The 26,478-nt window shown below is 42.7% G+C and overlaps 1 protein-coding gene across 4 annotated transcripts; it reads right to left on the reverse strand.

Moving 5' to 3' along the window:
• LOC105393617 (proteasome activator complex subunit 4) lies at positions 1 to 25,973 on the reverse strand. 4 transcript variants are annotated; one of them, XM_048630352.1, is made up of 24 exons: positions 25,513 to 25,973; positions 23,676 to 23,816; positions 23,185 to 23,301; positions 22,588 to 22,716; positions 22,200 to 22,244; positions 21,621 to 21,831; positions 21,104 to 21,257; positions 20,244 to 20,421; positions 15,802 to 17,226; positions 15,270 to 15,447; positions 14,609 to 14,872; positions 13,588 to 13,850; positions 13,122 to 13,367; positions 12,558 to 12,802; positions 12,157 to 12,284; positions 11,727 to 11,912; positions 11,026 to 11,221; positions 10,318 to 10,520; positions 9,887 to 10,005; positions 9,391 to 9,524; positions 2,966 to 3,130; positions 2,483 to 2,644; positions 1,342 to 1,712; positions 1 to 1,207 (listed from the first exon to the last, which is right to left on the reverse strand). In XM_048630352.1, exons 1-24 carry the CDS (start codon positions 25,734 to 25,736, stop codon positions 833 to 835), a joined length of 5,859 nt encoding a protein of 1,952 aa, XP_048486309.1. In that variant the 5' UTR covers positions 25,737 to 25,973; the 3' UTR covers positions 1 to 832. The 4 variants fall into 4 exon arrangements, with proteins under 4 accessions (XP_048486309.1, XP_048486308.1, XP_048486307.1 ...); XM_048630351.1 differs by lacking the exons at positions 21,621 to 21,831; positions 22,200 to 22,244; positions 22,588 to 22,716; ... (1 more) ...; positions 23,676 to 23,816; positions 25,513 to 25,973 and adding exons at positions 10,816 to 10,919; positions 14,181 to 14,342 and having other exon boundaries at positions 11,130 to 11,221; positions 14,771 to 14,872; positions 21,104 to 21,253; XM_048630350.1 differs by lacking the exons at positions 21,621 to 21,831; positions 22,200 to 22,244; positions 22,588 to 22,716; ... (1 more) ...; positions 23,676 to 23,816; positions 25,513 to 25,973 and adding an exon at positions 14,181 to 14,360 and having other exon boundaries at positions 14,789 to 14,872; positions 21,104 to 21,253.
• Positions 25,974 to 26,478: the final 505 nt, after the last annotated feature.

The following is a 26,478-nucleotide window of genomic DNA, read 5'->3' on the forward strand; positions in this document are numbered from 1 at the left end:
AATCATTTACATGTTTATTTTTAACCCTATAATAAACGGTTACAATTTATATTTTATACATAGTATTTATATTTACAACACCTTTTCCTGATAGATAGATCTATGCATCCCCATATTTTAAATTCAGGTCACCCATTTTATGCAATGTGCATAAAATATACAGATTTTATTAAGTAGGTAATATATTAATCAATATAATTTGATGTCTCCCATAATGTTACTAAGCCAAAGCCATACACAATGTATTTCGTCAAAACATATTTTTTTTATCTTTATTTAATTCACACTAATAAATTTTACTCTCACTCCAACAAAGGTAATATAGGTTGAGGTAAATAATTAATCACACATAACAAATGAAAATCTAACACCTACATTGAACAATGGCAGAACGTGTGAACCATCACCACAAAACAACTTAGGCAGAATACAGGGACCTTGTCATACTAAAAGCATTGATTAGGTAAAAACTACACCACATTTACGTAAAACACTTTGTATAAAAAAACAGATTATAAGAGTATTTGATAATGCTATTCGAATTATTCGATAGATTCATATGGCATTTGTCAGCGCTAAACATCTGTTTTACGTTCGTCTAGTTCTTGATATAACACATAAGATGATTTTAACATGGCATCCAGTTTTCATAAACCAAATCTAAGGCGATCTATTGCAAGCGAAGATTATTATGATTATTGCAAAGAAAAATATAACGCTTCTTGAGGCATTTTTTGTCGATTACTATCGTAGAACTCTGCGGCAATCGACTTTAATTAGGCTTAGCAGCGCGTCCAAAAATATGCCACCATGGGAAACAGGGGGTAAACAACTATGCACAATAAGTGGGCGGGGATGTCAGGTCGGCCAGTAAGTCAAGCTCTTCTTCTGTCAGGTTCTCCCTGTGCTTCGGCCAGTCGTCCTGGTGGGTTCTACGGAAGTCGGCCAGGGCAGTTCTGAGGGTGGAGGGGACGGGGTCCGGGGCGTTAGTGTGACGGGACAGTTCTGCTAGGACGATGCCGATGCGGGGTCCTAGACTGTAGGGTCTGGAAGAGAGGTACGCGCAAAGACCTAGCACGCCGCTGTGGCGCGTCACTAGCTCCTTTGAGCGGCAGAATTTCATGAGTTTGTTGAGTGTTGCGTTCTCGTTGGGCAGTGCTTGGCAGTGCATCAGGCCGGTGAGCAGTTTGGCGGCGCCTTGTCTCACCTGAAAAATACCAATGGTTTTATTTAAACTATCTCAAATCATTTATTTAATTAAGTATTGCTAGGTTTTAGTAAATAGAAACCGTCAATAATTTCAACACTAGATTTATTTTCCAGTAATTCCAAAACCCTCACCTCAAGCCGGCTATCCTGCATCAACTTCAACGCGAACTCCTCCGCCCTGACCGCCCTACTGGGCTCCTTACACATCATGGGCAGTCCATAAAACAATAACGGTTGTGCGAACTCCACACACGCCAGCCTCGCCCACCACGACCGGCTGGTGGCCACGTCTTCAATAGCCGCTAGAGCGATATCGAAGGAATCTTCGCCGTGGTGGGCCATGGCCAGGCTGGCGAGGAAGCCGTCAGCTGCCCGGCCTAGTTCGTCATGCGGTTGGGGAGGCCCCCGGGCTGATAAAGCGCAGGCCGTGCGCATCAGCTCGTACTGGGTCGTGATAGCGCCGTTCACGCCGCGCACGATTATGCCCATGCAGCCGCGGAGCACTGGAATAGAGATTGTAAAGATTTACTGACAGGTTACGTAAATTATAGAGCATAACTGAATAATGTGTAGAATGTTTAGGTTCATTTTAGATACTATATGTTGCGGGCTTCGCTGTTCGGCCCCTATCGGTCTATTACAAAATTGACGCACTTCGAATACTCTTAAGCCTTGTATCCACTTGAGCATGCTCAGGTGAATGAGCGGCTCATTTGGCCGAGCCGCTCAAGTGGAGACGCCAAGCACGCTCGCATTTGCGTCTTCATTTGACCGACCTAGTCTGAGCATGCTCAAATGGATACAAGGCTTTAGGTAGACATACTCTTAAGTGTTCTATCGAAGTATACCTGTAGTGAGCAGGTTGACGGCGCGCGCGTGCTCGCGGGGCCCGGGCGCGGAGTCCCCGCCGAGGCGCAGCGCCGCCTCCAGCCGCGTCGACAGCCGCTTCTCGGTTTTATCCACGATCTTGGTGAAAGCCTCGCCTTCAGGCTAGGATTTTTAAGTCCCCTTTGAGGCGCTGGATGAAGCACGGGCAGAACACATTGGGCGTTTTGAAGGTCTCTGCCTCAAAGCCTACGCTTTGGGGTGAAGCGGTCTATCGAAGACGCACACATGCAAGCGCGTAAGAAGCGCGCTCCGTTGGTAGTATTGACGCGCCCAGAATCCTCTCTTATCATTCATTTATACAAGATACCATAAATTCAAGATTGCCGTCATTACAATCTTCTTTGTCTGTGGCACCTAGCATTACATTCTTCCTTCGTGTACCTACCTGTAGTTAACAAGTTGACGGCGCGGGCGTGCTCGCGCGGCCCGGGCGCGGAGTCCCCGCCGAGCCGCAGCGCCGCCTCCAGCCGCGTGGACAGCCGCTTCTCGGTCCTGTCCACGATCTTGGTGAATGCCTCGCTGTCAGGGTCTGGGTTGTCTGCGCCGCCTGGCGGGGAAAGGTAGGTTATTGGATACGCTATGCAAGACGTCAGTAGAAGTAACTCATAATGCTAATGGATATTGATAATGCGCTTGAAGCTTTTCAAGTTGAAGTCCAAATAAAATTGTTGCGTCGATGCATGCATGAGTATTGCTTATTGTCCAATGTGTTGAATACATACATTTTTGTTGACTTTTGTGACAAAACCGGATCTAACACCAGGGTGTAAGATTCGGTTTTGTCACAAAAGTCAACAAAAATTTATGTATTCAACACATACATTTAAATGTCAGTTTACACACAAAAACATATATTATTTCCTCTTACCTTGCGGCGTAGCGTCATCCGCCCCGGGCGCGTCAGGCGAATACCGCCCAACTGTCACGGCCACTAAGGACTCCCCTCTGTTCCTGTCAGGCTCAGTGGACACCGACGCGACAGTCTCTCTGGATGCTATGTGGCCGCTCGGCATGGATGCTGCGCTCTTTATTACTGGAAATAAAAGACATAACTCGTCAAGACTAATTTACTCCCTTGCTAACAAAGGTTCGACTTGTAGGTAAGGTAGGAATTGTGTTGGTCTTATGGTACAGTCAGGCTGTGGCAAAGAAATCTGAGAGGCGTCAGGTTTGCTTGCTCCAGAATGTACAGCAGTTTACCGACTGAAACTTGCCGTATTGAAAATATCCTTACAATATCTGTAAGGTAGTGACTAGGTTGTGGCTAGTCGTTTCACACTTTGGTAGTGTATGGTTTGTGACTAGTCGTGCCAAAGCATCTCAACACTGGGCTCGCTAGCTTGTGACTAGTCGTGCCAAAGCATCTCCACACTGGGCTCGCTAGCTTGTGACTAGTCGTGCCAAAGCATCTCCACACTGGACTCGCTAGGTTGTAACTAGGCGCGTAAACAGCCATTCGCTAGTCAACGAACCACTCAAATATGCTCCATATTGCAACTCTATAAAGTTAAATTTGTATTGTAAGTATATGACATGAACATGACTCAAGTTGCTCTTCATTGTCATTTTTGCCTCAATCAAAATCTGATATCTCGACGGCAACGCCATCTGATAACAGTCTTAGGAAGCGCAAAACACCTGATGATGACTTCACCCACCTATTTAAGACTTTTACTCTAGAAATTAAAGCCACTATAAGCAACCTGCAAACTGATATGAGCACTAAACTATCTGAAATCAACCAACATATGAGCACCATAAGATGTGACCTGGACACGTTAAACTCAACGACTTCTGAGATAAAGGCTGAAATTAATTCTTTGCGAAATGATTGCATTAGTACGAAGAAACGTGTCTCCGAACTTGAAGATAAGCAGCAGGCTATGTATGCATCAGTTACTGACATCCAATCTTCGGCACAGTTTTGTTCTGATCAACTGGATGACGTTCAGAAACGTCTGTCGTTATTAGAAAAGTCGAGTAGCAATGGATCGCAGGTAACAAATAAAATGATTTCTTTGGAAAGTAAAATAGAGTATATGGAACAACAGGCCCGGCAATGCAACATTGAACTGACTAACGTTCCTGAAAGGAGAGGGGAAAACCTGAATATTATTTTAGAAACAATCGGATCTAAGATTAATTACCCTATTCAGCATAAGGAGATAATCTCGGTTCACAGAGTCCCGCAGGCTCAACAATCGGATCGCCCAAAGAATATTATAATAAAAATGCAAACTCGCACTCTACGAGACAATATATTAAGTGCATTTCGCGCCTCCAAAGGTCTAAAGACGGACGAACTCGGTATAGCGGGCCCTTCTAGAGCTGTCTACATGAACGAGCACCTAACTCTTCAAAACAAACTATTATTTCGAGAGAGCCGCGAGAGGGCGCGCGCGCAAGGCTACAAATATGTCTGGATTAAGAATGGGTCGGTCCTTGTGCGTGAAGCGGACACAAGTCCAGCCTTCGCCATTAGTTGCCGCAACGACATCAACAAAATTCAACGCAAGGAAGCTCTATAGTGGTTTTTTACTTATATTTAATAACTATAATAGTATATATCTTTATTTCCTCATCACTACACATTGTTTACAAAACAATTTTAGTTTGATGTTTATAATGCTTACATTTCTTAAATGTGAATTTAATATTAAAAAAATTAAAATAGTATTTATGTGTACAGAAATATTCCAATATTCGAACATGTATCCATACCTGTGTACGTCTTTCTTCTTAAGCCTCTCACGTAGAAATAGCATAGGCATGCATGCTTTCTTTGCTCTCCCAAATAATAAGAAATTACTTTTTTATTCGTATATAAATGGCCACTAGCGACTTATCGGTCTATTATCAAAATTGTAAGGGTTTACGGACCAAACTAAACTCACTTTACATGAACATTCTGGCACACACATATGATATTATAATATTAACTGAAACTTGGCTTATTAACGATATATGTGACAGCGAATTCATTGATCAACGTTATACGGTGTATAGGTGCGATCGTGACAGAACTGCCACTAAGAAATTAGACGGTGGCGGAGTGCTCGTGGCCGTGCTAAAAGAATTAAGGACATCTGCGGTTACCCACACGAATAATTATTTATCACAATTTGTGGAACATGTTTTAATTAGTTTACCCAGTACCCTAAAATGTAAAAATCACATTATAAGTGCCGTGTACATACCACCTAAAACTAAAGAAGACATTTACGAAAGCTATTTAAAGTCTCTCCAAACAATTATTAATGGCAATGATGTAGATTTATTTTACATTATTGGAGATTTTAATTTACCACATTTGGAATGGGTTCCTCACTCTAATACTAAAGGCTACACTTGTAACGGCACTACTTCTATTTGTGAACTGTTATCAAATTTTATGTCCCTTAATAATGCATTTCAATATAATTTTCTTAAAAATTCGGATAATAGAATACTGGATTTATTAATATCTAATATAATTTTAAATGAATCGTTACCAGCCTCCCCAGAACTTAGCAAAATTGACCCTTTACATCCACCATTTTACAATATAATCGCCCTTGATGTAGACAACAAGCCTATGAAGAAACGCGCAGTACCTAAATATAATTTTCATCGTGCAAAATTCGATCTTATTAACAGGGACCTAAATTTAATAGATTGGCATGGGTTACTTGGCCAGGCATCAGCTGAAGACGCTTTAGATATATTTTATGATAAAATTTATGGTATAATAAAAACTCACACCCCCCTGAGCAAATCCAAGTCATCTCGGTTTCCTGTATGGTTTTCTCCTGCATTAATACACATATTTAATGATAAAAACAAAGCATGGATTAAGTGGAGGACATACGGAAATCTCTGTGACTACCAAGCCTTCTCATTATATCGTAAACGATTTAAGTCTGAGTGCGACAAATGTTTCACTACCTATATTGAATCGGTGGAAAGTAGTATCTCAACAAATGTCAAACATTTCTGGACCTATATAGCTAATCGTCGAAATAAGTCAGGTATACCTTCCACAATGAAATATGACGGCCATTCCTCAAATGATCCTAATACTGTCTGTAATATGTTTTCAGATTATTTTCACTCTGTATACGAACCCTCGACAATTGATATAAATAAATGGTCTTTGCCTCCTTGCAGTAATAATAACAATGTACTGATACATAATTTGCACTTTACCGAACATCGCGTTCTACTAGAGCTCAAGCGACTAGACCTTGTTAAAGGGGCCGGACCAGATGGATTACCTCCTATTTTCTTAACTCGTGTCGCGGACAAAATATGTACACCGTTAAGTATTATCTTTAACAAATGCATAACGGAAGGAGTGTTTCCAACTGTGTGGAAGTTAGCTAATATAACACCTGTCCATAAAGGTGGTCATAAAAATGAAGTAGGTCAATACCGACCTATATCCATAATGTCCACCTTGTCGAAATTATTCGAACGACTGGTTCACGATGTAATATACCCTATCCTCCACAATGCACTAATTCAAGAGCAACACGGATTTGTCAGAAAGCGCTCCACGACAACAAATCTTATTTTATTTGCTAATTACTTATTTGAACATATGGATAACAGGATACAGGTGGACGCTGTTTATACAGATTTCCGCAAGGCTTTCGACAAGGTGGACCACAGACTTCTATTGGATAAAATCGCATACAATGGCATACGCGGAGACTTGCTTCGTTGGTTTGCGTCTTACATAACCAATAGACGTCAGAGAGTATTAATAAATGGGTTTCAGTCAAATACAATTGTAGTTACTTCAGGCGTCCCTCAGGGATCTATTCTAGGCCCCCTGTTGTTTATTCTTTTTATCAACGACATTAAACAATGCTTTTTGAACTCAAAATTTTTAATGTACGCAGATGATCTTAAGGCTTTCAAACCCATTTACAACATAAACGACAGTTATTTATTTCAGGAAGACTTAAATCGTCTGAGCGTCTACTGCGATCAAAATAAACTTAAACTTAACTTAGACAAATGCAATTTTATAACTTTCTCAAAAAAAGTAACAAATATAAATTTTACCTACTCTCTTTGCGGCGCGCCTCTGGAGAGAGTTGATTCGCTCAGAGACCTGGGTATACTATTTGATCGAAAACTACATTTAGATTTACACATTGAAAAGATTGTTAATAAAGCTTATCAATTGTACGGGTTCATAATGCGTGCTTCTCACGACTTCCATCAACCCTCTACTTATCTTCATCTATATAAAAGCCTAATTAGACCTCAACTGGAATACGCCGTGTGTGTTTGGAATCCGCTGTATATTAAATATAGGGAGATTATTGAAAGAGTGCAGAGAAAGTTTTTGCGTGCTATGCATTTTAGGTGCCACCGTGGTACTTTATCTTACAGTAGGCTTCTTGTAAAATATAAAATGCAAACATTGGAAGATAGACGTACCCTACTAGAGGCTATGACACTGTATGGTATATGCCACAATAAGTACGACTGTATGGACTTAACTAATAAACTCTGCTATGTAATACCACGAACAGTTCTCCGTCGGGAGGTTCGCGCCTACCAACTATTCTCTACTTCACATAGTAAAACTAATGCAGGTAAGCGCGCACCTCTTTGTCGCATGGTAAATAATTACAACAATATTTTTATAAATATTGACATATTTCACCAGTCCATATCTTCATTTAAAAGAAATGTTATCGATACATTATCATAGTCTCAGGTTTCTTTGAATATTAAGTATATCTATATTAAGTATAGTAACTATTGTTTTTTTTTTTGTCATCGCTAATTTAATTGATTTAATTTTATATAACCTCTCAACTTGACACCTCTTTATTTTATAATTCTGTGGATGACGCTGTGGGCTGTACATTTATATTTCTTTTTTACTTATGTTATTTATAAGATTTTCAATGTATGGCTGTTTGTCTTCCCTAATAAATAAAAATAAATAAATAAATAAAATAAAATTGTGCCCCAGTAGTGCGGACGTGATGGGTCGCGATGAAACAGCTACCAGAGGACCTTTGTACACAATATAACGCTATTGTGGCAATATGTTTTCTATTGCATGAATATAAAGTAATTGTATTGTATGTAATTAAGTACTGTACTTAAATTTGGTTCTCAGTAAGATAGATTAGGGTTAGTGGGTCATTCTGTTATATTGTCTGTGGGGGTGTAAGACCTGGCTCTCTTAAGTGGAACCTTTGTGCATATCTCGAAGGTCTAAACTGCCTTCCTAAGCTTTGACAATTTCCCACCACGCTGGTCCACTGCGGATTGGTGGGTTCACATATCTAGATGTGCTTAATCTAGATATTGGGGTTTCCTCACGATGTTTTCTTTCACATGCAACATGATTATCCCCGAATTTAATTCTACAAAAATAAACAACGTATAGCATACATAATATTATCTTTTATTTATAATAAAAACTACTATTAATAATTCAACGTATGGTATAATTAAATGAGACATTTTCTGACATTCTCTATTAACAGGATGGTTGTGGTTTTCAACCTTTTCCACAATCTTCAGTCTCGAGCCATCATTGTTCAAAGCCAACTTTAGCATCATGGGGCAGTTGTCCTTATAAGTCGTCGTATGCCGTATGCCTCTGCCTTTCGACTTAAAAGCCCGGCCTCCCATTTTACATGCATACGTCAGACTATAGTATTTCAGATCTTCGTTGCATGATGCTAATTTCTTTGGGCACACGGCTTTGGACTTTTCAATAGTTTTCGCAGTCCTCTTCCACAACTGGACACAATTTATTCTTTCGTAATTTGTAATAAACGTGTCCAGTTCTTCAAGCGACTCAAATTCCATTCTTTGAAATAAATTCAAATTTTTTCAACAAAAAACAACACCTTTGTTTACAATGACCGCTATTATAACCTTAAAAGTAGAAAGAGCAACTTGTGTCATGTTCATGTCATATACTTAACTACAATACAAATTTAACTTTATTGTGTTGCAATATGGAGCATATTTGAGTGGTTCGTTGACTAGCGAAGGCTGTTTACGCGCCTAGTCACAACCTAGCGAGCCCAGTGTGGAGATGCTTTGGCACGACTAGTTACAACCTAGCGAGCCCAGTGTGGAGATGCTTTGGCACGACTAGCCACAACCTAGACACTTCGATATCTGTAATGGGAATTCCAGCGCTTTATCAAAATCAAACCCACAGCCGTTCGGTCATTATTTGTACAAAGAAATTAGGTATGGTATTTTTCAAATAAAAAAACCACTCTACGGCTAAGTCCACCATAAAAGATAGTCTATTAAGTAACGTACCAATCTCCCCATGCTCATCATACAGCGCGGCCAACTTCGGCTTGGTGTCGGCCAGGAACTGCGCCAGCCGCGGCGCCGGCCCGGCAGACCCGCCCGGGAACGACAGCTCCGTGTCGAATATCGTCATTAGGAGGCTAAGGACAAGGTTGGGGTTTTGTTAATCTGTCAGCTACAGAAAGAGCGATATGACGTGAGAAATAATATATTTTTTACTGCGTATGATTTCACAGTAAAGAAGGCGTTCATGATAATCAAATAGCGATGTTGAAAAACCTTAACGATAACCGAAGGGGTACAACTAGAAGGTTCTAGAAGTGATTTACTACCAAGAGATTGAGTCGCCAGCTAACTATAAGCTATGTAGACCACTATTCATTGGGGCTTATCTCCAGTAGTGACCGAGAATTTATTAACTATCATAATTAATAACACAGTACGGTTAGCGTGCGGCCAGAAGACGTTTTACTGGTCACACACATTCTTTTAAATAACTAACCTGCCAATGCTCTCGCGTACGTTCTGGTACGGGTGCTGTATGAAGCGGGCCTCCTCCAGTTGTCTCAGTATTTGTGCTGCTAAAGGAGCCGTCCGCCAAGTCAGCGACCCTAGCGCGCCCTGGGGAAAGAAACAATAAAATTTGACTTCTAAATGATATAAGATAGGAATATCACAACAGGTTATGTTTTTTTAGATCGGTTAAGGTGAGGCTCAATTGGTCCTTTGCGCTGCGTTGCGTTGCGTCGTCACAAAGGAGGTCATAAACAATATATGGCAGTGACAACGCAACGCACTAATAGGGTCTCGCCCTTAGTTGTATGGACTTTTTACAGCACACCTCTCCTTTGAAAAGGTCGAGCATATTTGCGCGCACTTTTTTGTTATGCATATTTTTCTATATTTACTGTATTCACAACTCAATATTCTCACCTGTAGCGCATAAAGCCTCGCCTGCACCGCAAACGACGTGGTCTGGTCGGGATTGACATCATTCTCCTTTGTAGGTTGCGGCGCGCACGACTCCACTAGTGAAGATATCACGACGGCGCTGCGGTTCGGGTCTAGGTTCTCTACGGCCGACGCTATGCAGGTGCCCCAGTCTTCCATCGTTTCGGGGGTTACGGCTGCTAAGCCTGGGGAGAGTGGAGAAATGTGTCAAGGAGTGTATATTATGTATACTTAGTTTTACTCTGGTTTATACAAACCCGTGTGGCTATTGTACTTAATTTGCATAGACTCACGTTGACCATGGGCCATGACTCGACCAATTATAGCCGACAGCAGTATAAAGGTAGCTGGTAGTAGTAGGAATTAGGATGAAGGCCGAAACCAGAATGTTGTGGTGCTCTAAGGAGCGGTCCATATCCAGCAGTGATCGCTATTTTTTCCTCTTTATTCTCAGAGAGTGAGAATGAAAATGACACTCACCAGCCTGCAAAACATCCGTAGCTTTCACCAGACACTCCTGTGCTTGAGCCCTTGGCCAGTACCGCGGGGCCCTTATAGCCGCCGCCGCCACCTCCGCCGCGAACCTCTGCGACGCCTCCTGACTGTCTATTACTGCCCTAAACTTACGCTGTCTCAGCCGTCACTTTTAGCACTTTTTCATGATAATAATTAAGAAGTACAAACACTCACCAGCCTGCAACACATCCGTAGCTTTCACCAGACACTCCTGCGCTTGCGCACGCGGCCAGTACCGCGGGGCCCGTATAGCCGCCGCCGCCACCTCCGCCGCGAACCTCTGCGAAGCTTCTTGGCTGTCAGCCGCTCGGGGGAGAGCGAGCGAGAGGAACGTGTTGGTGACTCGCTCGCCGTACGAACGGAATAGCAGCTGTTGGGAAATGTTGTTCATATTAGTAAAATTAGGGTTTGCCCTTGGGCTTCGATTGGCTAAAAAGGGATACCCGTCGGAATAGCGGGTTAAAATTAGATTCCAAGTAACAGAGTTCTCAATTGTTTTAAGATTTTCAAAACAGTTCAGATTTTCTGGCGTTTTGCACTTAGCGACAAAGCGAGAACTTAATGGTATTTTTATTATGTATAGCTGTCCCCGGGCACTTCGCTTCGCCTTAAAAAGTTTTCCCGTGGGAATTCCGGGATAAAAAGTAGCCTATGTTCTTTCCCAGGGTCTAGACCATATGTATACCAAGTTTCATTCAAATCCGTTCAGTGGTTTTGGCGTGAAAGAGTAACAGACAGACAGACAGAAAGACAGACACAGTTACTTTCGCATTTATAATATTAGTTAGGATAAGTTTATGGTCGAGCATTGAAAACGTATTGGCTGGTAAAGGTAACATAAGAATAAGAAAAATAGCACTCTCAAAATGACTCACCCTAAACATAGCGAAGCGGCTGCCGCTAAACTTATCCTTGCCCTTTTTCTCCTCGACAGTCAGAAAGGCAACCAGCCTGTTTATGTTGGCCTCGTTAGTGAAGAACTCGAAGATATGGCGCTCTCCTTCCTCCATGGAGGTTACGTCGCGATCTAGAGGGACTTGCTGGCTGGCTGGTGCTGCCACCTGGCGGGAGAAAAGAGGTTTTACTGTGAGGTATGGGAAGGAAAACACAGTGTATACAAGTTTAAAGCTGGTATATTTATTTCATGATTGATAATAAAAAAATTAACGACTTTTTAATTTCATGTACGGTACATACTTTTGTACCTTGTCAAACTAACAAACCGTCATTGTTTGCTTACCAAGTTACCCGATCGTCTATACTACGCTCTATTATAAAGTAACAATAGACTAACACAAAACTTACCTCAAGTTTTTCAGGCCAGGCGTAGAATCCCACGGATGAATTCCGGAGCCACGGCTTGTCCCAGTCTTCGTCTGTCTTCGGCACTCGAGATTCGTCCCAAATCACCCATTCCAAGTCTTTCCTGTATCCTGCAGACGAAATATTAAGTCCTCTAAGATTAGTTGTGCCATTAAAAATGGTAACCTACAATGGGGTCTGGTATTTAAGTAGGAGGTGACAGTGATAAAGCGAGACAGCTTGACTCCGTTTTAGTCCCAATTCTGTACTGCTTATCCGTAAGTTACCGTTACATTTGATAGGTTTCTTTTGTTCCAATAGATTTACCTAGTTAAATTAGGTAATTAGGCAAGCTAGCAATTGCTTTTCAAACTATAAAAGCTAACATAAAAAGCAAAACAAACCTGGCACAAAAGTCCCCGGCTTCGGAACACCAGCCGCTTCATACGGATCAATCGTGATCTTCTTCACTTTATGCTTCCTCTGCTTGAGTGCGAAGTGCGTCAGTCTAATAGCCGTACGTCTGACTGCTATGTCGTCGTGGATGAGACAGTTGACTATCAATCGGACTGCGCTGGGCGGGTATGGGGTTTGTAGGCTCGGGCAGTAGGTTAGCATCTGCATTATTAGCTCCAGTCGGCGCCAGGGACTGTGGTAAATAGATGGCGGTTTATGGTGGAGAAATTATGCAGGTATGAAATATTGACAGGCATTTTTTTTTATAGCGCTGTTTACCCTCGTATTTTAAATCGCATATAAAACATATAGCACATAGCATCGCAATAGCAATCGCATATAGCACAGAAAACATAATTTAGTACGTTATATTTCGGTGAGCCTCGCGCTATAAAAAAATTAGGGCGCGCTTAGCCTTAGAGCAAGTTTATTAATAGCCTATACAAACAAACTCACTATCAAATCTTTCCTCCTTATAATATGAGTTTAGATAAAGATGACCAATAACTCACATATTAGGAGCCTCAGCAATCCGCACCATCTCCTCAAGCAGAGCATTGTACGTAGCCACATTCCTATCGGAAGTCGCTCGCTCGGTCTCCACCGCCTTGCTCAAATGCTCCACGAAGGTTTTGTCTTGTTTCTGCTCTGTGGTCAGGAAGTACTCTGCGGCGTCTACGCAAGATTGCGGGACTGTCAGTTCTGTGTTCACGTTGGGGAACTGACGGTGAAGCGTCTCGCTGAACGCTTGTTCTAGTCTGTAGGATGTAAATTTTAAGGTTATTGAAATATTGTACCCCTTTAGAAAGATTTGAGATTCTTAACAGTTTTTCCGCGCACCTAGCGCCATCCATGAGTGGCGACCAGAATGAAATGTTTGCAAATACTTTCTATTTGCAATACAAATGACTATAATGTCGTAATACCGGAAAACCTAAACAAAAGCGAAAAAATCCTTTGAATAGAATCAAAACTCACCTCATAATACTCGGTTTCTCGCTGAGCGGCGCCGTCAAAATGGCCGGCCACAGTACCCTTAGTACCTCCCAGTCCTGCTTGGCCACCAACGGGCCAACCCTTGGGCCCAACATTATGTACAAAGCGCCCTTATGTCTCGCATGCCATTCTTCGCCCGTTCCGCCAGTGGCCAATAAAGCTTTTAGTTGGGGTAACAGAGCTCTGAATGAATACGCGTGGTGGGATATCATCCAGTATAGACGCACTTGAGCTAGGATGCGAACCTGAAAGATAGTAGTAGATACTTTTTAGTATTATTTTTTATCAGGATGCCGGTGGTAGCTTATTGCAGATGTTCTTGTATGGTACTAATGCTTCCTTATTTTTGGTTGAATCGCTAGTCAATTAGAAAAGATATGGTAAATTTACAAAAACAACGTTGTTTCAATATGACACTTTAAATCCCGTTGCAGGTGGAATTAGTGTATTATGGTAAAGACGATAAATTCTCTCCTAATCATGCTCCTCATCTATTCGATAGTAAATGGAACATGTTTAGACGAACGCCATTTTTATAAAGCTACGTATTAACTACCGTACCAATCTATACTTACAGAAGTATACGTATTAATCGACAGCTGAAACAGCGAGTTCATGATCGACAGCCCAGTCGGCCCAATGCCCGCGTCATTCTGCAGATCAATCCTCGCTTCGTCTTGCAACCTTACGGCGTCTGCCAATAAGGTCCTAATTCGCCCGCCGCCAGGAGGCCCGCCCTTCCCGTCTAAGGCGCGTACTAATGCTTTCTTATTTTTGGTTGAATCGGTACTCAATTTGAAAAGATATGATAAATTTACAGAAACAACGTTGTTTCAATATGACACTTTAAATCCCGTTGGAGGTGGAATTAGTGTATTATGGTAAATACGATAAATTCTCTCCTTATCATGCTCCTCATCTATTCTATAGTAAATGCAACATGTTTAGACGGGCACCATTTTGGTAACGCTACGTATTAACTACCGTACCAATCTATACTTACAGAAGTATACGTATTAATCGACAGCTGAAACAGCGAGTTCATGATCGACAGCCCAGTCGGCCCAATACCCGCATCATTCTGCAGATCAATCCGCGCTTCATCTTGCAACCTTACAGCATCAGCCAATAAGGTCCTAATTCGCCCGCCGCCAGGAGGCCCGCCCTTCCCGTCTAGGGCTCGCTCTAGGGCGGCGTAGGAGCGCATTCTGGCTTCCATGCCGGGGCCGCTGCGACAGGGACGGATGCCGCTTACTCGCTCCCACACCTAGGGAAGAAGAGGGGTATTAATGATGAGTAATAGTCACTTGATATTTCATAGCACGCAAAAATATCGAATCTTGTGATCAATAGTTTACAGTTTATTTGTCGGGTTTTATATATTTGTATTGAAGTTGAGCATCACTTATACACAAGTATAACCGGTTTGTTTTGAAACAAGTGAGGAAATTGTGCAGTTGGTTGTTTTTCATTCTTATTCGATTCGACACTTAAAAATCTGCTGGAAACTTTTGGTACATCGCACTGAAATCATCAATAATAATGAATGTAGGTATTAAACCTGTATAAGCATCTAAACCTCCTTAGTATCGTCATCCTTGGCGGCATCCACACATTGACCCGCATATTGTCTCACTCTAGCGTGAGGCGGCGATGAAACTAACCTGTATCAGCATCTCCAGTCCCTTAGTATCGTCTGCCTTGGCGGCGTCCAGCATCCTGTCCTGCACGCGCAGCAGCAGGCGCGCGAGCGACACGCGCACGCTGTCTCCCTCTAGCGTGAGGTGGTGGCGCACGCCGGAAGCGAGAGGGAAGGTGGTGGCTGGTACTAGGGATTCCACGCTGGAATGTTTATGGGATATGATGATAGTAAATTATAATCAGAAAGGACCCTGCATCGTACCACTCTCTAGCTCTCTCTCATTGAAAAACTGAGACGTTTTCAAGAGGCGTCGCCGTATCATGTTTATGTGTGGGAGCCTTGACTCACATAATTAATTAATTAACATAGTTTTAATACATCAGCAGTAGGTATATGGTTGTTGTCATGGCATGATCGTCTGAGTCTTGGAAAGTTAGAAACTACGAGGGCAATAGGCTATTATTTATGGTGCTATCGGCACCTCTTTTACTACTATTAAAAAACGTAATATAAATCTTAATCTCAGCACATTAAAAATATAGGTTATAACTTACAGTTCAACCGGCGCTTCCTCTGGCGGCGGCAACAGAGTTCCACAACACGTCAGCGCATTGATGATGTAGAAGCACCTCAATCTCCGCTTCCTGCACAGATCCCTCTCCCCATCCAACCACTGCCGCAGCCTCGTTAATTCCGGCTTCATATACTTATCTAGAAGCTTCTGAGCACACGCCACCTCTTCCTCACTAGGGGTGTGCCACACAAACTTCGCCTCTTTCAAAGGACAACCCTTCCCCCACTCGCGAATAGGCAACCATTCCTTAGGCGCTTTAGAGAAGTCTTTACTTGTGCTCCTGAACTCCCGAAGCTCGACCACACTCATCGACGCCATTATGTGGCCTAGAATGTCGCATGCACGCATTATCGCGTCTTTGGCGTGTAGTTTTAACGCTCGGTCTAGGACTGTTGTTATTTGCGGGATGTATTTTATTAGGACTTTGCCGTCGCATTCAACTGCGTGAGAGAGTAAGAGAAGGCGATAGACGAGCTCGCAGGGAGGGTTCTCTTCTCTGAGAGCTTCGTCTGTACTCAGTAGTTCGTTTATCTCCTCGCACAGTTGAGGCACGAAGGCAGCTAGCGTCGCTTCCGAGTTGACACGGGCAAAGACACGAAGCAATACACCGACTATACTGCCAGCTACATTCGTCTCGAATGTACTGTCTGTGGCGAAATGCTTAAACTTCCTCAAAGCTTCGTCGAATATTCTCGGCGAACATTGCATCAACACTGACGTGGCAGCCGATGATAATGCCGTTTCAATCACCGACTCTGTCTTGCTCCTCAACGCGTCTGACTCTTTGGATTCTAAACGAACATTTTCCAATACACTCGACTCGACAATCCCGAAGAGTCGCTCGAAAAAGAGTAGGACAAAGTCTTCGAATTGGGCGGTGGACTCACAAGTCAGGAGTTCTTCTTCTGTCAAGTCCGACCAGTGGTCCGCTGCGGAACTGCAGTCTATGTAGGGCACCATCCAACTGAATATCAGGATGAAATGTAGGGAGACTAGTGTCTTCTTGATATCGTTAGGGTCAAGGCCTGGTAATGCGCCCATGAGTAGCGGCACAACATGCGTGGGTCCTTCGGGGTAGTCAGCGGCAGGGCCTCTGAGCATCGGTCTAGCCACCGCTGCTACGGCTGACATAGCCGCCGTCACCCTATGCGGTTCTGTTAGGGACTCAAGAGAGGTCCTCAATCGTTCTAGTAAGGGTGGTATGACAAGGGCGGGGCGTAAAGTGGCCATGTTTTGCAAGGCGGCAGACACATCGACGGAGCCGCTTCGGCTGTGCACGGCTAGCAGAGTGGGTTCGAGCACTATTTGGACGAACTCTGTGATGTCTTGGTCTCGCAGTTTGTATCCGTCGGGCGTCTCGTTCTCCCATGTGCGTCTGTATTTTGTGTCTCTTTCGCGCCGGACCCTGGGAAATAACAATAGTGTTATAGAATGCAAGTAAATTAAAATGATTTATTTATTTAATACTTTATTGGACAAATATAACATTTAATTAATGATTACAAACGGGCGAATAAAATCTCGCTCGCACAAAGACATATCGGAACTCGATCGATCATAGGTGCGAGCGAGATGTCTGATAAGATGGTTAGCATGTTTGCAATGGCTTTAGTATAGATTATAAATGCTTTTCATCTTGTTGCTGTCCTATGGTACCCCAGTGGTACAGAGGGCCTTCACAAGCGTGCGCCACGCCGTTCTGTCCTCAGCAACCGCTCTGGCTTCCGTCCAGCTCAGGCCTTGCGCTCGCAGCTCGCCGTCCACTGTGCGCCGCCATGTGTGCACGGGGCGACCGCGTCTGCGGTGGCCGCCCGGCGGTTTCCATTCGAAGGCAATGCTCGCTTTGCTCTCGGCTCCTTTTCTGATTGTGTGGCCAATCCATCTCCATTTTCGCAATGCGATTTCTTGTTCGATGGAGGTCTGCTTACACACGTTCCACAGGTCAACGTTCCGGATTGTGTTCGGCCAGAAGATGTGGAGGATCGACCTCAGGGATTTGTTGACGAACACTTGTAGTTTGTTCATCAATCCCTTAGTCACTCTCCACGTTTCACAACCGAACAGCAGAACCGATTTGACGACGGAGTTGAAAAGGGAGATTTTCACGCGACGCTTGAGCACGTTGGAGTCCCACACCGGTCTTAGTTGTGCGAAGGCAGCTTTCGCCTTATTTATTCTGGCTGCGACGTCTTCGTCCGTCCCACCTTGGTTGGTGACTGTACTGCCGAGATACACAAAACGGGATACTGTCTGTAGGCTTTCATTTTCCAGAACAAGTGGGTCGGTGTCAGTCGACTTTACGCGCATGTCCACTGTTTTTCGACGGTTAATTCGCAGGCCCATCTGGTCAGCAGTGTCTCGCAGTTTCTCCAACTTTGCTTCCAGTTGGGCTAATGTTGGCGATATCAGTACAATGTCATCCGCGTAGTCGAGGTCCTCCAGAACACTTGTACCCCAACTGATGCCTTGGACATTTGTTGTCACCTCGCGCATGACGTCATCCAGCACAATAATAAATAGTAGCGGGGACAAGAGGCAACCCTGTTTTACACCGGCGGTGATATTTATTGGTAAGCCCAGCTCTTTTTCATGTATCACCCTACACGTGCTTCCCTCGTACAGGGACTGGACAATTCGCACTATGGCGCTCGGTATCCCTCTACGGTACAGGCTGGACCACAGCGCGCTCCACTTCACGGTGTCGAAGGCTTTCTCAAAATCTACGAACGCGAGATATAGTTCGGATTGCCATTCGACACACTGTTCTATCAGGATGCGCAGGGTGTTGGTGTGGTCAGCGCAGGAGCGGCCGGGGCGGAATCCAGCTTGCTCTTCTCTGAGCGTGGGTGATACTTTGTCCAGTATGCGATTGAGCAATATTTTTGCTAACACTTTAGCGGCAGAAGGAAGCAGGGTGATGCCGCGCCAGTTGTCGCACTGGGATAAATCACCTTTCTTAGGGACTTTCACTAAAAGGCCTTGCTTCCATTCGGCAGGTACCACTCCAGTTTCCCAGATTCGGGTCAGAAGGGGGTAGAGTAGCGAAGCAGTTGTCGGGGCGTCAGCTTTCAGCATGTCCACATGGATATTGTCTATGCCTGGAGCTTTACCGCTCTTCAGCTGCTTAACTGCTACGACTATTTCGGTAAAACTAGGCGGAGTCGTAGCAATATCCAGTAGTTTATCCCCTCCGCTGACGTCCCCTCCAGGTGATGGCTCTGTCTGGGTGCGGTCCAATACTGTTTTAAAGTGCTCTGTCCACCGGCTCAATTGCTCTCCAGAAGTGCACAGGAGTCTGCCATTTCGGTCCTTGAGCGGCTTTTTCGGTGTTCGGGAACCTTGGCCACTGATGCGTTTGGTGATTCCGTAGAGTTCACGCATGTCTTTCCGACTTGCAGCAGAGTTCGCTCGATCGGCCAGTTCATCGTAAGCTCTTCTGCGGTCTCGTCGTGCCAACTTTCGGATCGATGAGCGCAGTGATCGATACCGTTCCTGCAGCTCTGTAGGACATGCTCCAGGATGGGGCAGCATTTGGGCTTTGATGAGTGTTCTGGTGTTAATGGCTTGCCATAACTCTGCAGACATCCACTCCTCTCTCCTCCGGTTTGAGTAACCAAGCACTTCTTCGCCAGCTCTGGTGAACGCCGTGCGGATGCGGCTCCAGGACTCTTCCATCTGTTCGTCTTCGAGTTCCTCCAGTAATTCGAATTGGTTCCGAAGGGATAGACGAAACTCCTCCCTGTATACCGGGTCTCTTAGTTTTTCCACTTCGAAACGTCTGGCGGTTTTTTCAGACTTTCGCGACGGGATAGCCAGTCTCAGGCGCACCTCACCCAGAACAAGATGGTGGTCGCTGTCGATGTCAGCTCCTCGGCGGTTACGAACATCCAACAGAGATGATCTCCAGGTGCGGCTGATCGCAATATGATCAATCTGATTGCGTGTTACACCGTCTGGAGATATCCAGGTGACTTTGTGACACTCCTTGTGTTGGAACAGCGTTCCGCCGATAACAAGCCCGTGGTTTGAACATAGCTCACCGAAGAGTTCTCCGTTCTCGTTTATTTCTCCGATGGCTCCAAAAGGACCCATGTAGTGTGTCCGATCGACACAGTTTGAGCCCATTTTCGCGTTCATATCACCCATGACAATATCAATTTCATCTTACAGATAAAAAAATCTTGTAAAGTTAATTGTCATTTTTCATTTACCCTGATAAGTGCCAATTTCTCCATAGTCGGTTAGAGCATAAGCAGGTGTTAGTAATTGACTTTTGACACATCTGTCAAGAATTTAATATGGAGTTGACGTATAATAATTGATTAACCAATGCCTGGTCGGTTAGATAACCGACTATGGAGATATTGGGGCTTAATATAATAATTTACCCAGATTACTAAGATTGCCCTGGTTTATGCTTACCTCATAAGGAATTCCTTGGACAGCTTCCTCAGCAGATCCCGCAGTCTGAACGACCAGCGCCCTGAGTTGGCGCTGTGCAGGTAGCTCTCTATGCCAGTCAGGAATATACGCAGATGCTTCAACACCAGCCCGTCAGGCGCTATCGTCCACACGATCCACGAAGCTATGTATTTTGTATCTGAAAAGTTTTAAACCATTATATTCTCTGTTTCTAAATTCTGAAGCACAACGTCCACTGCCGGCTAAACTAAGTTAGCCTGTTTTTCATACATACTTAGTGCATAGTTTCCGGTGGATGCAAATGTATGAAAAACTTGCGAACTAACTTAGTTTAACCGGCAGTGGACGTTAGGCTTTAAGGTTGCATTATCTATATTACTAGTCGTATGTGCAATGACTAAGCATGTATGTAATGGCTATATATTACATACTTACCGCAGCACATATCATCCGTAAGGAAAGCTAGAATGAAACGGATTTTATGTGAAATTAGGAACGCCTAATTTCACATTAAGCACTAATGTTATACTACAAACTAAAGTGTATCTAATAATGTGAGTTTTGCAGTATGCTGATCGATCTAACAAAACTTTAATTAAGTTAAATCTAAAAATAAAAGACAACTAAATTTTATGTATGGCAGGGCATATAATGATGCATTTATTCATTAGTTTATTAAGGGCCACATGCACAAACATATTAAATGTAGATATAGTGTTAAATCTCGATTTAAACCACAAATTTATAAGGATTGACGTTTCTTAAATCGAGATTTGACACTAAATCTAGATTTTGTTTGTGCAAGTGGCCATAATTCGTAGTTTGGTACCTAAGACAAAATAATAGCAAAACTTTCTTACCAAGGCTATGGCTCCTAGTGTACTGCATGTCCTTATAGCTGACGGGCAGGTTGACGGCGTGCAAGAAGCGAGTGAACATCTTGGGCACGTGCGGCGTCCAGTCCACGGTACCCGGGTTCCGCTTGGCGAGTGACGAGAATAGCATCATCACTTCCTGTAATGATGAGAGGGGTTATTGGTATGTGGTGTGTAGATACGGTAAATAAAGAAATGGTATGAAAATGGCGGCCGTTAAATAAGTGGTAGCGGGAAGGACTATTGACAGACCTATAAAAAATAGAGCGAGATGTCATGAGTGCATCCGCCATTTGGTTACTGTTTATGTGGGGCACTTATACATTATATATAAGAGATAGAAAGTTACGCTGCTGTAATGTAACTTCGCTCCTATTCCCGGATCTAATTCCAGCTTTATATATACCTCTACTCTATTCGAGCAGTAAAGATAACTAACTCTAAGTTGTATACATCTGTAGTGTAACTTTTCATTACAGGCTATATGACTGGCATTCCTTACCGAGACCCCGCACTGGGAGTTATTACACGTGTCCCACAGCTGCATCAACTCTTGCAGCCACAGATGGTGTCCGAGCGCGGCGCGGGCCGGCGGCAGCGACACGGGCAGCAGGACCGCCAGCTGGCTCAGCAAGTGGTTGTCCGAGGACCAGGGCGCCAGCTGCGGCCGGAACTCGGCCAGGATCTCGGCGGTGGCTGATAGCTCGAAGTAGCTGGAAGCGAGGTTAGGGATGAGTGGTTTTGTCGGGTAATTTTCGCTTTTGTTTTTTGAGTTGGTTTTATCTTTCAGCTGTCTAGTTAGATAGATAACGGTCTTATTGATTAAAGACATTTCTTTCAGACAACTTTTGGGTGCAAGGATAGGAAGAATTTAGTGTACTAAAGAAGAAGAGTATAATCGGCCTGTGTAGCCTTCTTGGACTACGAAAAGGCTCAGTCTAGATCTGGGCTGTGCTGGCATCCTTGCACAGATGCCAAATAGACTGGTGATACACCGAGATGCTGAAGTGCCTATAGGTACGCATCTCATGTCGTCTCTTATAATTTACGATACATATATGATATTATGAAATTTACTTACGGCTTAGCGCACTTGACCATTGTCAAATATGACGACTCCAAAGACCTGCAAGATACATTTTAAATTAGTATTCTTTTATTCAAACCAAAGTACAAGTCATGCAATACCTGTCACCCGTATGGATGAGTAATGTTTTTGAATATTTAACAAGATGGAAGCGGAACCTTGTCAAAGATGAGAATTGATAAATTCATGATCACCACAACTGCCACCTTTGAAACCCAACTCTGTCATAAATTCGCTTCCCATCATTTTCCTTTCCGTCAACTCTAACCAAAAATTACGCAAGAACCATTAAAATCCACCATGACTATAAAACAATTCTGTCAACAGAACTGTGCCACAGACACCGAAGCGGAGCGGGTAGGTAATCTATATCTCTGTTTACGTGGGCAGTTCGGCCTCCGTCCCGGACATTCCCAACATGTCCATGGCCTCGTCCAGGCCTGTCCCGGACAGGAACTTGCGGATCATGTCCAGCACGCCCGGGCTCTGTCCACCGGCCGCGCGGCGCGGTCTGGACAAATGCAGCATATCAATTGGGACTCATGTGATTGGGTGGTTCTACATATGTCATTCTCTTCTGTATTTTATTAGCTGTGGGGGTGATGATGCCTGCACCTGGCGGAGCGACGGCGGGGGGGCGCGACGGCGATGTAATCTAATGCATTAACTAAGTTGTGTTGTCACAGAATAATAACTAGGTGTTGTGTACGAAACGAGTGCCGCACCGCCCCGGCCTGCCGTCCCTCCGCCCGTCGCAAGTTTCGTACCCGCAGACTTAGAACTTTTGTACATATCCCATTAAGGTCTAAACTACCTATCTAAGCTTGGGCCATTTCCCACCACACTGGTTCACAATTTAGTGCCACTCTTTAAATATAAAGAAATGTTTCCTTTGAGTAAAATTAGCTAACTTGAATATTTAAGACAGTTTCCACCAGGGTCTTCAACGCCATATAGTATTAAATACAGTGTCACTTACGTCAGGTAATGGTACATTCCAATATGGGTCCTGCTTTTGTCAAATATTTTCTTCCCCATGAGGTATAGAGGGCGCCATGGTAGCGTCAGTTCATCTGGAGTTATCAAGTACCTCTTCCTGTAAGAAGTAAATAGGTGGAGTTACAGACAAGTATACATAATATTATACTTGCACCAGTTAGTCTTGGTCTTTGCAATCATACCAACTTGCCCTGGGAATAACACCTATAGGAGAAAGGGTCTGTACATACAGACAAATTGTGAACCTCTTACTTTTTTCGAAGTTGGTTAAAAAAATGCTAAAATTGTTACAATGAAATAGTTAGTCATTCATATTATTCAACTCGGTAAATACTTTACCAAGTATATTGAATAGTATAATAAAGTGGAAACCATTATGTAAATTCTCCTTTACATATTCCTAATTTACTAATAAGGTAATAAGTACTACTGAACACAGTATAATATACTACGTAATTGAATGTTACTTACTTTGTCAACATAATGAAGAGTGTGGCAAACTTGTGAATTTTGCTGGGTTCTAAATCAGGGATTAGCACCAGCTCATATACCAGCTTCACCAGCGCTATGTGGTCTTCCTTTGAAAATTTCAACCCATATATTCTGAGAAATCTGTAACAAATGAAAATATAATGTACTAAATGTCCCCGTGAGCTTTGCTTCGCCTTAAAAAGTTTTCCCGTGGGAATTCCGGGATAAAAAGTAGCCTATGTTCTTTCTCAGGGTCTAGACCATATGTGTACCAAATTTCATTCAAATCCGTTCAGTGGTTTTGGCGTGAAAGAGTAACAGACAGACAGAGAGACAGACAGACACAGTTACTTTTGCATTTATAATATCAGTTGGGATACACAAACAGAACATTATTGAAGCTGTGGATGATAGAAGGGATCTGTTAACCAGGACTTACAGTGGAACTAAAAACAGCAGGTTGGGTTTTGTAATTAATATTATAGGAAAAACAAACAAATTTTTAAGAGACTCTTTATCTCAAGAAGGTGTGGAGCTACATTAAGTAAACTTTTTTTACATAATATTGTTTGTGTAGTGTTTGTTAAGTTACTTTAAGTTTCTGGCATTCAAATATATTGTAGCGAGCTCTAGCAGCATATTCAGGGCTCTTATTCAAGAGTGAGTTGTAGTGGGTCGCATCTAGGTTCTAGTTAATTACTGCTTTACCAAAACAACCAACTATAATTTATGGTATGTTATTTAAAGTACAGGATAAAAAAAAAAACTAAGAACTTTGTGAATGCCAGTATCCTGAAATTTTCAGAAGTTCCTTAAGTCTGTATAGGGACAATCATGTTTAGCAATTTTCTATACAATATTACAAAGCATAGCATTGGACCATGCCAATTAATGGGTTGGCATCATATCTTAAATTGGTTGGCATTGGGAATATAAGAATGTAATGGATGATTGAATTACACTTTCAGTTACAGTATCTTTAAATAGATTAGTGCATTCCCCTTTTTAGAAATAGCAATATGAGACTACAACTGTATTATACTCATGTAAAGGTGTAAACTGCTTTCCTAAGCTTTGACCATTTCCTGACACTATGGTCCACTGCAGGTTGGTTGGTAGGTTCACACATCTAGATGTATATTGTGCATGTGCATGTTTATCTCACAATAAATTCCTTCACTGTTCAGTTGATGTGTTTAAATTGTACTTTAATTATTTATTTATTTTGTCATCCAATAGATACCCAACAACGGCCACCAATTTGCCAATTCCCCAAAATAAACTTATGCTCTTTTGTTTTTCACTTTTTCAGATACAATTCAGTTCATTGTTATTGTTATTGCATTGAAAACAAAAATAAAAAAAACTGACTGTTTATTTTATTTCTATAGCAGGTATTTTTAAAGGCCATAGACAGGAAGCTTGGGCCGAAGCCAGAATTTTCAGTGGCAAAGTTGTTGCCAAAGGTTAAAATTATTGTCACATAGGCATTTGAGTGATAACTGTAATATATTTCCGTTTGTAGGAGTACAACTTTAAGCCATAGATATGTATCAGTAATTATAGTAAATTGATGTCTTCTCCATATCTAAGTTTTCTCTACACCTAGAAAATAGGATTACAAATCGCACACTGAAAATAAAGCCCCAGGATATCTGGTGTACTTATAGATTTTATAATAAAAGTTCTACCCTCTTATTTCGAATTGTACACTACATGAAAATAGCTCAATGGACATTTAATTTACTACACATAATGATCACATGGGCATTGTTTAGATAACAATGTAGCTCAACATAATTCATATTAGTATTGGTCTCTATGAACCCTAACTTACTTCATAAGCCTGGCGGTCCACACTCCGCAGGCTGGTTTCATCTCCCGCAACATGACTGCTTTTGCAAGGTTCTCTTTGATTTGCTGGAATAGCCGAGTAGACTCATCGTCCAGCTGGTCAGCGTATGGCAGGAGGGTGTTAATGAGGATCTCCTTCTGGGGCTTGAAGCCCAAGGCCTGGATCCTCTCTGGGGTCGGCTCATATTCATTTTCGTCGTCAGACATCCTGAGTTGGAAACCTTGATTAGGTTCCACTTAACATGGATGACCCTTCCTGCAGCGTCTGTCACGGCACAAAGATTACACAACACTTAAAACTGGTGTATCCTACAAGGTTTTAATCAGTTTTGTCCCGTCACCGCATCAACAATTCAATAACATTGAATTTACACAAGTCATCGAAAGATTTTACGGAAAAACGTCGGCAGCAATGCGTTCCGATACACAAAAATTTTGACATTAATGTTTGTCTACGTCATTACGTCACTTTTCATGTCTTGTACGTTCCATTTTACACAAGGTAGGTACATTGATTATCTCACATTGTACGGTTACCTCAGAATAATAAAGTTATAATCTAAAAGAAAGGCGATCCGTTCACGTTTATACGTGCCGTGACCAAGGCCTCGCATTTTCCTTTTTGGAAGCTTTGACTTACTTTTGTACTGGTATTCTCTTGTGGGAGGTGTGGGAGCAAGAGCAAGAAAAAAAAAAGTACTTAAGTGAGGAAAGATAAAGAAGGTACATATATCATAAACAAGTTTTGATGACAAACAACAGATGGCGCTCAGAACTCAATACAAATTTAATTACTATGAAATTCTACATCACGGTATCAGAGTTTCTCAGGTAAGTGTAATGTAATAATAATATAATATATAGGTAGGTACCTAATCTGCCTGCCGGCTTGCCGTTAACTTACTGGATAACCTGTTTAAATAGCCTCCGACTCCTGATACCTAATATG

The sequence above is a fragment of the Plutella xylostella genome, chromosome 25 (assembly GCF_932276165.1).
Source record: "Plutella xylostella chromosome 25, ilPluXylo3.1, whole genome shotgun sequence".
Lineage (NCBI taxonomy): Eukaryota > Metazoa > Arthropoda > Insecta > Lepidoptera > Plutellidae > Plutella > Plutella xylostella.

What these genes read in the sequence shown, in the direction of transcription:
- LOC105393617 (XM_048630352.1), bottom strand. Translation starts at nt 25,736, where the DNA reads ATGTCTGACGACGAAAATGAATATGAGCCGACCCCAGAGAGGATCCAG. An exon ending in ACGGAGGCCGAACTGCCCAC is followed by an intron (nt 22,245 to 22,587) that starts GTAAACAGAGAT and finishes TGTATCTTGCAG; the next exon opens with GTCTTTGGAGTCGTCATATT. An exon ending in CACTAGGAGCCATAGCCTTG is followed by an intron (nt 20,422 to 21,103) that starts GTAAGAAAGTTT and finishes AAAACTTTTCAG; the next exon opens with ATACAAAATACATAGCTTCG.